Source organism: Papilio machaon, chromosome Z (assembly GCF_912999745.1).
Source record: "Papilio machaon chromosome Z, ilPapMach1.1, whole genome shotgun sequence".
Lineage (NCBI taxonomy): Eukaryota > Metazoa > Arthropoda > Insecta > Lepidoptera > Papilionidae > Papilio > Papilio machaon.
Genome location: NC_060016.1, coordinates 3,629,756 through 3,640,317, shown reverse-complemented (window position 1 = coordinate 3,640,317; position 10,562 = coordinate 3,629,756). Strand labels below are relative to the sequence as shown.

The 10,562-nt window shown below is 32.0% G+C and overlaps 1 protein-coding gene across 1 annotated transcript; it reads left to right on the top strand.

Moving 5' to 3' along the window:
* The first annotated feature begins 1,486 nt into the window (after nucleotides 1–1,486).
* On the top strand, nucleotides 1,487–6,896 carry LOC106719762. The gene is made up of 7 exons (XM_014514203.2): nucleotides 1,487–1,652; nucleotides 1,910–2,071; nucleotides 2,180–2,360; nucleotides 2,686–2,937; nucleotides 3,665–3,739; nucleotides 5,138–5,253; nucleotides 6,690–6,896. Exons 1-7 carry the CDS (start codon nucleotides 1,503–1,505, stop codon nucleotides 6,882–6,884), a joined length of 1,131 nt encoding a protein of 376 aa, XP_014369689.2. The 5' UTR covers nucleotides 1,487–1,502; the 3' UTR covers nucleotides 6,885–6,896.
* The last annotated feature ends 3,666 nt before the right edge of the window (nucleotides 6,897–10,562 follow it).

Genomic DNA, 10,562 nt, shown 5'->3' with positions numbered 1-10,562 from the left:
TTGAACCCAGATTGAAGTTAAGCTCACATTTTTAAGATTATATATTTAGACTTTAACAAACGAAATATGAAATCTTTAAATATTATTATGTTACAATCGAGGTTTTTCACAAAACCGAGAATTTTGAAGAAAAAATGAACAGGCGCTTTACCTATTAATCTCATTTTAGTTTTATAGAATTACTAGCTGTCGGCCGCGATTCAATTCAACAAAAGCTTAATAAATAGCCTCTGTGTTCTTCCAGTCTATTATCTGCATCTATGCCAAATTTCATCAAGATCTATTAAGCCGTTCTGGAGATACCTTCAAACAAACATCCATCCATCTAAACATTCGCATTTATAATATTAGTAAGATTAGACGTTATGTTATGAAGAAAATGACAAATTCGGGAAGGGGAAATACAAACACGACAAGTTTTATTGGCATATATATTCTAAGAGGATTAGTATTACAAATAATCGCATGCCATTCAGAGGGGTGCGTGCGTTATGCAGGAGAAAGTAATCAACTTTTTTATTAAAACTTGTAGCGATTTTTTAATATTATTTCATTAATTTAGATCATGTCGTGGTCTGAAGCTAAAAATAAAAATGAATGTGAAAACATAATAATACGATGTCTATATATTTGCGAATGAATTTCTAAACAGTCATTAATCAGATTGTGATGAAAGTTTGGTTTAGATTGGATGTTATGAGGATGCTGACTTAATTAACATTGCAACGCGTGTCGGGTTCAATTGGTTTAATCTATATATTTATATACCTATATATAAAAGAAAGTCGTGTTAGTAACACTATTTATAACTCAAGATCGGTCGAACTGATTTAGCTGAAAATTGATGGGGAGGTAGCTTAGAACTAGGAGACGGACATAGGAACTTTTTTATCTTGTGTGCATTTTTTTTTATTCCGCGCGGACGGAGTCGAGGGTAAAAGCTAGTGTGTTTATAAAAGCGATGGGCTTAAAAAAATTAACGAGTTATGTCAGGCGAAAGATAGACAGATAAAAATAGAATTTAGCTATGGGTACATGGTGATAGAAAAGATTTATATCAGTGAAAGTAGTGTGGTCACTAATCTCTATAAATGGACTGGCTATGAGACGTTATTTTTGTGTCTATTTGATTTTCGACATTGTGGCGCTGATGGTAGCGGTTTGTGGCAATGGAGTGGCATCGGACTAATAATATAGACAGAAATAACTGTCACGTAACTGGCGTGTTTAAATCGAAACAAAGTATAAGCTGTCAGAGCAATCGCACATCCAATCATAGATATCAGTGATTTTGGTCCAATTGGCCATTTACTACCTATATAATAATTCGAATTCGAAATTAAAATATCATGACAATACAAGCAAAATCGTTCGAAATGTCACATACGTCATAATATATTTTAATCGCGTGATATAAAAAAGTAAAATTAGAATTATTTAATAGTTTAAATCACGTTATTGTCCACACCTAATTTTTAGTAATCATGCCGCTTAGACAGGTTATGAAAGGTATGCCATCACAAAATTTGTCAGTAAAGGGAATCTTGGAAAACGACTGGGAAGTGTTAGCGCCGCATCAAGATGAATCTATAAAACGACTAGGAATGACCATTCAGTTGGAGCAAGAATCGTATTTGACAGTGCATCCCGAGGTATGAGCACTTTGAGATTATACGTGTCTGGTGCCGATATCATTTAAGCCATTTAGTTTAATTAAGTTGCATTCAACCGAATGAGTCTCTGAACAGTAATTAATATCCGCAGTAGTTATCAAAGCCATGTGAATTCAATCAATGGCGTAATCCATTCCTTGCAATTTCGATAAGGCACAAAGCAATAGAACTCTATCACATATTCCTCTATTGATGGGAGATTATAGATATACGCCATTACACTTAATATTTTTAAGATAAAATCGATGATGTCTTCTTTCGTCGCCAAAATGATTCATTTGGGCAAGAGAAAGGAAATATTAAAAGAAGCTGCTGAGTATTTTACAAGACCAGCTGAAGTTCTCGATAAAGAAATAAGAGATTCGTTAGGTCTATCATCAAATGCACCATATTTACAGGTATATCCGCAATACTAGTCCTCGTATATGATAGTCCAAGAATCATAAATTCATATTTCATTTCTGTAATATAAATTTACCTACAGTATTAAAACATTTTTTTGGCAGAAGGATAAAGTTGTTTTTCAATACGAAGACATAGATTTGAAAAATGATTTAAATAAAATATATACCAAACATAATCCACCGAAATTTGTTGAAACCCCTGAAGAAAGTATCGGTCACTTAAACACAGAATCTTCATCGTTTATATCTATTGTTACTTCCGCTACCACCGTACCTACACCAGGTATTTTATGATTTAAAATAATATACATAACTATCACCTCTTTATACGATACTCCTCTAATCTTTCGCCTCTATGCTGCTCTTAAAACACTGACAACATTTCGATAGATCTGAATCCCAAAAAATTATACTCTTCTTCTTCCGTCTTAGTAACGATTTTATTGAGTGGGAGTTTGAAAATAGCAAGTTTAAGTACAAATTAATAAAACTAAAGCTAAATAGATTCAAGCCACAACATGGGTCGTTACTTTTATTTGTAATCGTAGTGATTTTTCTATTTTTGTTTTTATTAGAAGACTATAAAATTATATAACCCATGTTACTAGAACCTGTCCCAACACCGGAACCAACATTATCGGAGACTATGTTCGCACTTGTTTCGAATACGGTTGACAAAGCTGTATATCAACATGTCAACGATGATATACTTCGTTACGATACCGCTTACGTAGAACTTGTAAAGGCTGTTGAAGAAGCTATGGAAATACCGGTTATAGAGATTAGAGAAGACATAGCAGAACTATTTTACACGGCGTACAGTTTGTTCGAATTTGATATTATAGCAAAAGAAAAACTTGGTAAGTAGCTTCAGAAAATCTGATATAAATTCGTTTACAATTTAATAAGCTTGTTTATTAAGTTTTTCTGAAGTAATTAATTTTTACATTCAAAGTGTATTTATTCATTGATTGATAGAAACATGAGATTTTCTAGAATAATTTGAATGTATTATACAAATACTTTCTCTTGATGAAGATCATTTTTAGCAATATGTAATTAAAACTGTACCATTGGTTGGCTAGATAGATTATTAGATTATTATTAGATTATTAGATTATTATTAGATTATTAGATAGATTATTAGATTCTAGTAATAAGATTTTTTATGAAATTGTACTTCATAAAAATCTCATTATTTTACATGATCAAAGGGAATTGTTTTGTCTAATACCAAGTAGTATTAGAAGAAGGTATTATTTCTACATATTGCACAGTATTGCTGTGATGTTGATATTCTAAATGTACATTCGAGAGTGCTCGATGCTAAGTGGAAAATGAAAATAGCAACGAGATTTGTATATTTTTCATTTCTTCAGTATGGTAATTAAAAAATAACTGTGTAAGATAAGATACGAATGTGACGTCAGTAGAGATTCGCAGGGACATCATTATAATAAAATGAAATTAGTCACACCTTAATAGTTTTTATCGTAACACAAATGTCGGTAATTAATTGACCAGCAAAGTTTGACATCGCCTTTTTTATACGATTTTTTATATGATATAATAACCTAAACTTTGCAGCCGCTGAAAGAGCGTGGGAAAAAAGAATGAGAAAGAAATTGAAGAGAACTTTACGTCGAATGAATAATTTTAAAGGTATACTTGTTTTAATAAACAACTATTCGCCGATTACCTTGTAGTAATCTCGTCCTTTTTCTTCAATCGGTTTTGATAAACAATCTAACATTTTTTTAGGGAAAGTTTATTTCATAAAGTATAAGTAGTTTCATTTACATTCAACTTTAAATTTCTCAAGTAAAACTTATGTCAGGATACGACTCCTGAGTAACTTTTAACGACTGATTTTGATATGCACAAGTTTAGATATTCCTCACTTTACGCGCTGTCTGGATTGTTAGGAGTCAGTCGCGACGCGCCGAGCCGTATAAAAAGCCGAAACTACATATATCGCCTTAAACTCATACACGTCGCCACCGTGGGGCTCGGAGCCTATCCTATGTTAGGGTTGACTGGTTCTTAATCAATTACACTGGACCAGTGCAGATTGCTCAGCTTTACACAAATCTTTGAATTTATTTTCGAAATTTTAATGTGAAAAACCAGATTTAGTTACATGGCGAGGATCAAACCCGGACCTTAAGATTACATGACTGGTGCTTAACCATTGCAACAGCGATGCTCTTATGTATTTTCCTTCATTTAACAAAGTTCAATCGTTTGAAACTGTCGTAATTTAATAAATTCATTAAAATGGTAAGGAATTCTTAAAAAATTATATTTAAATATAATGCATATAACATTATATTGTCAAATTGAACAACGTTCATAAAGTGTCGTTTGTATTTTACAAACAAAGCATTTGTTGGTGCCGCTTCGGAGAAAATTTTATTTTAATTATGAACACATTGTTACACGACCAAATTGAAACGTAAAATCTGTCGATGACATCAACATAATTTTATGTTGAAAGCAAAATGATTAATTTTTATATCGAATATGTTATATGAATTTATGAAATATAATTTTTATAAAATTTATTTTCATAGACCTTACAAATATTTGTTAACATATTTTACATGTCATTTTGATAATGCAGTTGATAATGTTTTATACAAAAGAGGTAGTCAGTGCCTTATAATCATAATTTAATCGTGGATGATCAAAATAAAAAGGATAGTAATGATGAGTCGGTTTTTATTATTTATATTTATTTTTCAATTCTAACATTTAACTACCTGTCGCCCGCAACTCTGTCCGCGCTTAATTAAAAAAAACGTAATAAGTAGCCTATGTGTTCTTCCAGACTATGTTCTATATTAATGCCAAATTTCATCAAGATTCGTTGAGCCGTTCCGGAGATACCTTCAAACAAACATCCATACATCCAAACATTCGCATTTATAATATTAGTAACATATAATTTAATTATTAGAGCCTATGAATTTTGTTTCATAATCATTGTAGTGACCATTTTCATCTGGAAAACAGGGATAAACATTTAAAATTACAGTAAAATATTAATAAACGTTACAGGTTATGAGACACCGCCAACACCTAAGAGTGAACCTTCTTCGCATGAGAGTTACAAATTACCCCCACCTCGCCCATGCATCTGTCATCCCCAATATAATTATAACCGATATCCTAAGGTAACTATTTTTATTAGGAAGTAAAACAATTTAAAGGTTTATTAATTTCAAAGTGTTACATTGAAGCATTCTGATTTCCAAGTTACTGTGAATTTTTTTTCGCTAAAACTCCCTTTTTTAAGCCGTTCTTTAATTCAATTGTGTTATTAATAATATCGATGAATTACCGTGATATTATAAGAAATTACGAAACATATTAACCAACAAAATACACACCCGTTACCCAAAAGACGTTGACAGAGATTTCTAATTGGGATGGTTCTAGTACATCTCTCTTACGTCTTCCACATTCAAAAACCTAAAACAATATCTGAGGAATCAACATAGTGAATTGAAAACCTCTTCAGTTTTGTAGTCGATTAAAAATTAAAACACAAACTTTTGAACTTCGTCTACCGTTTATATTCAAAGTGATGAATATTTTATTTCTGTCTTGATTTTTAAAGGGAAATAAACCTGTATTTAAATTGGTCTTTACTTGCAATATAACCATGATTATAAAACGATGTTGCTTCAATTTCCAAAGTAAAGCTCGAGGAATGAAATAGCTTTCAAAACATTTTATTTCGCCACTGAGTTTTGTTAAATACATTCGGAGCGAATGAAATGATTCTTATTTTACTCCCTTACTGGGATTGAAAAATACATGTTGTTTTTACACACAGACTTCTAAATAAATAAAAAAAAACATCACTTTAAAGCACGTTTCTGGAAAATTGTTGAAACCGTTTCACCGGTTTTTGCATTCCGACTAAATATTGAAAAGAAAAGGCATTAAAATTTTACTGACTTTCGAATGGGCGTTGACCGACCGAATACGGGATTGATGCCACCATAATAATTTACATAAAGGTACATAAGCCGTCTTTAATGCTTTCTATAATGTCTAGCTTCCTCCATCCAATTATTTTTCGTCGTCTTGACAAACTCATTGAACCATCTCGAAGCTACTCGACACTTATTCTTATATGAATCGTTGTTTTCGCTAAGGAAATGGCTCCATTTATTGTTTACAGATATTTCTTTCCGGTACTTCTAATAAATATTTTCGACAACACGTGTATTTCCTCTCATTCGCAATTAGGCTAATTAGATCTTTATCCATTATTCTCTACTGCGTATTATTTTTCTTATTGTTTATTATGTTGTTTATGATGATAGGTCGTTGTGTAGGTATATTTGAAATATTCAGTTTATTAACCGATTAAGTTCTGACGATTTAATTACAGGTTAAAAACTGGACACAATATTAAGTTACTTGACACACAACATTATTACGAGTATCATACAAAAAATTTTGTTACTAGTTATTGGACGTATGCGTAGCTCAAGGATTTCCATAAAATCTGTCTTGCCTTAGCTACTTTGAAAAGTCAGTCTATCAAAATTAATAATTTACAAATAATAACAATAAAATTATAACTTTAAATTTTTAGGATCGTTTCGGAATATATCAGCCAATATGTCCGTCGAAGTTTAGCGAAGGTAATGCAACAGTAACTCCTGCGATATCGGTAGAAGATCTGACTGAAACACAAGCGGAAGAGAAATGCGACACGAAATCAATAATGAGTAAAAAGTCTACCGTGTCTGGAAAAAGTGCAGTTGGCAAGAAGTGCGCTTTTAATTAACATATTTGCAGATCAATAAATTTCATTGGATAGAAAATTTCTTATTACTATTACATTGATAGTTTTTTGTCTATCAAAATAAATGAAATGGTTAAAAATTTGGATCGTATGATTTTTTTGAATATCGAAATTAAATTGTAACTATCTAATGTGTCTGTCGCCCGGGACTCCGTCAGCGTGGAATTAAAAAAAACTTTACTAGTAGCCTATGCGTTCTTCTTGATTATGTTCAACATTTGTGTTAAATTTCAGCAAGATCCGTTTAGCCGATCTGTAGATACCTTCTAATTCATCCATCCATTCAAGTAAGATGTAAACGAACAAGGCTATCTGAACCGGTGGGCATAAGTTAAACTAAATAATGACGTATTTGTAAGACGTTCGTGTTTTGATTTAGTTAACATAAATTAATAGAACGATGATTCCTGCAAATCGTGTAGGTTATATATACCTATACAGAGAATACATTTAATATTTTTTATAATGAAAACAGCAACGGAATAAAATATTTTATTTAAGCCTTATCTTTCTAAAAAAGGAAATAAACCTACGAATATTCCATTACAAGCTTCACAGCGGTATCTCTGCAGGAAATCGATTTTGGTAGGAGAGATTACTTGAGGCATCCATAAATACCTATGGAATACCTTCTTAATGTATAACTGTGAACGTCTAGAAACTAAATTTTCTTTTAAAGATACAAATATTCGGGACAATTGATAAAAAATATTTGTGAAAAAGCTTAAAGAATAACGAGCTTGCGTAAATACTAGAAAACTGACTAACAATTTGATGTCAAAAAATGTCGCTTACCTCATACCATTGAAACGTTCAATTTTAAATATTATGTTAGTAAACTAGATGTCGCCCGCGACTCCGTCCGTGCGGAATTAAAAACAAACTTTATTAGTAGCCTATGTATTCTTCCAGACTATGCTCTACATTTATGGCAAATTTCATCAAGATCGAATGAGTAATTTCGGAGATACCTTCAAACAAACATACATCCGTCCAAACGAAAATATGACTTAGGTTTAACAGCGTTTATTTTGCTCTTCATCTCCAATACTAAAGATTGCTTTTGGATATAAATAAAAAGAGAAATATGACTTCAGACATACGAATGATTTTCTAAAAAAACTGTTAACATTCTATTAACATTGCCGCTGGAAAATGCGCCAGAAGCAAAATTGCATTTTCTCTTTACGTAAAGGATATAAAGTTGTTGGAAATGAAACTGAACAAAAAAAAATTACACGTAGCGGTAACGTGTAAAATTGTGCCCTCCGGTAGGATAACGTTTGAGTTGAAAGTACACACAGATTGGAATTTTACTCACAAGATACATAATATCTCCCCAGGTATTTTTCATATTTTAAACGTATGTCTGGGAAATAAAAGGCATGTTTATTATTTATTTCTGAAGGCGGTTAGTAGTGCTCATGATGTAGTGTGGTGCTCAGATCACGTTGATATATAAAAACTAATACGCTAGGGATATTGATTATCACGATTAAACCCTTCAAGGCCTCTAGAGGAAAAAGAAAACCTTTCTATCTATATATATAAAAGAAAGTCGTGTTAGTTACACTATTTATAACTCAAGAACGGCTGAATCGATTTGAGTGAAAATTGGTGGGCAGGTAGCTTAGAACCAGGAAAAGGACATAGGATTTTTTATTCCGCGCGGACGGAGTCGCGGGTAAAAGCTAGTTATAAATAATTTGAAGGTTTTCAGATGATTCGACTTTGTCAAAGCATGATTTTATCGGATCGGTCAACTCGCTACTATTGAATAAAATTGCTTTGATAAATTTATTGGATACATTAAACGGGCTACTCATAATTCTAACTAATGTGTAGGGTCAGTAAAAAATTACATTATCAGTGTAAGGTTGAATATACGTTATCAGTAAAATGGCCGAAGCTTTATGAAATTTTGCCATAGAGTTGTTATAGTTCATAGAGGCAGTTTTAATGCAATTCCGAGTTAATAGATTGTGGAGCAGAAGGCCCCTGTAACATTATTAGATCAATTTCCTGTTGAAACTACAGCCTCAAACGACGCCAATAAAGTTACCTCGTTCATTTTACGAATATTTTTAATAGTCTCAGAAGCCGACTACATGGGATTAAAACTCAAACAGCTTAGAAAAATTACTTGCCTTCTCTTGGAAATAATTGCGTTTAATTTTGCTGACAAGAATTCCAAAGAAGAAACAAGGTTGTATTCAAGCTATGTAAAATAATCAAATATTTGGATCTTCATTCAAGATAGTTAATAGCCATTTACTATTGTAGTTAGTATTTCCAGAGAATTTACAAAATTCACCGATTTGAAATTTAACCATTAAAGAACTAATACGACTGACGAATGACTTTCCAGACTAGCATTTTCCAACGACGTTCATATTTAAAAACATAAATATTTTTTATTAGCAATCGCCCGCGACTTCATTCTCAAAGTATTAATTTTTTAACGTTCACTATAGGCTATGAGGTGATATATTTTGTTCTTAGTTAGGACTATATGCTGATATGCCGGTGACTTAGACAGTTTTTGACCATAATTCATAATCAAAGATTTTTTTATTTCTGTTACAAACTTAACCGTGAAAATTGCATAAAACAGTTTAAAAATATGTATATTTGAATGTGTAGTTATTGGAAACAGGCACAACTAATATGGATTAATATTTCTTTGTATTGATTTGTTTTTTTTTGGTGCTACAAGTGCTACTGCCTTCCGAAACCCAGCCAACGTTTGGTCATTTACCATTTAAGAGTATACATAAACTTGTTTTCGATGGAAAACAGGATAACTGTGAAAAGTTGATATTTGTTGTTGTGACACGGAACATATTTACTTTATGGGCAAATTTCTCTTTTGTTCGTCGAGTCAGGCGGTGTCAGAAGTTTGATATTTTAAACCATAAAAAGCAAAGCTTCTAGAATCATCGGAATTCTCAATATCGAATGTACATGGAAAAATAAAGATCTAACACTTGATGAGGTAAAAATACCGCCACTTTGTATGTTCAGATCGACCTCATCTATTGGAGTGAAGTGAGTCAAGAATATAGAGGTAGTCATAAAGAAGATTCTAATTAATATTAAGATATTCCCAAGTAGGGTTGATGACAGGTGCCTGCCTTACCGGCCGTAAAACATGAAGCTAAATCTTTAAGGTTTATAAAACCTTGTGCGCCGACCCCACGTGAGTGGGATAAGAGCAGCGATATGATGATGATTTCGGATCATAGTGATTGTAATTTGATACTATTCGATTTTATTTATTTCGTCGAAATTGTTATTACAAAAATGTTGCAATATTTAATATCTATTGTCAATATATAAAATGAATACAATTATAGAGGTTAAGCTCTATTAAGAAATGTTTCGATCCATTAAATTAAACAAGTACTTTGAACCTCTTACAAGCATACAGATGTCCTAGACCAGGCCTTGACATTTCTGAGATCAAAGTGTACTTTATACGTATTCGAGAACCTTTTTCAAAGTTACAATGAAAAAGAGTGCTTTTATATTGAACAAATTGAAAGAATACAAGTAGTATAATGGGCTTAGCACGAATAATTATGACAATCGTCATCGTAACGTTATCGACAAAATTTGTATTATTTGTACTAATTTTTACAGTGAACATACGAAGGCGAT

What these genes read in the sequence shown, in the direction of transcription:
- LOC106719762 (XM_014514203.2), top strand. Translation starts at nt 1,503, where the DNA reads ATGAAAGGTATGCCATCACAAAATTTGTCAGTAAAGGGAATCTTGGAA. An exon ending in ATTTGACAGTGCATCCCGAG is followed by an intron (nt 1,653 to 1,909) that starts GTATGAGCACTT and finishes AATATTTTTAAG; the next exon opens with ATAAAATCGATGATGTCTTC. An exon ending in TCGAATGAATAATTTTAAAG is followed by an intron (nt 3,740 to 5,137) that starts GTATACTTGTTT and finishes TAAACGTTACAG; the next exon opens with GTTATGAGACACCGCCAACA.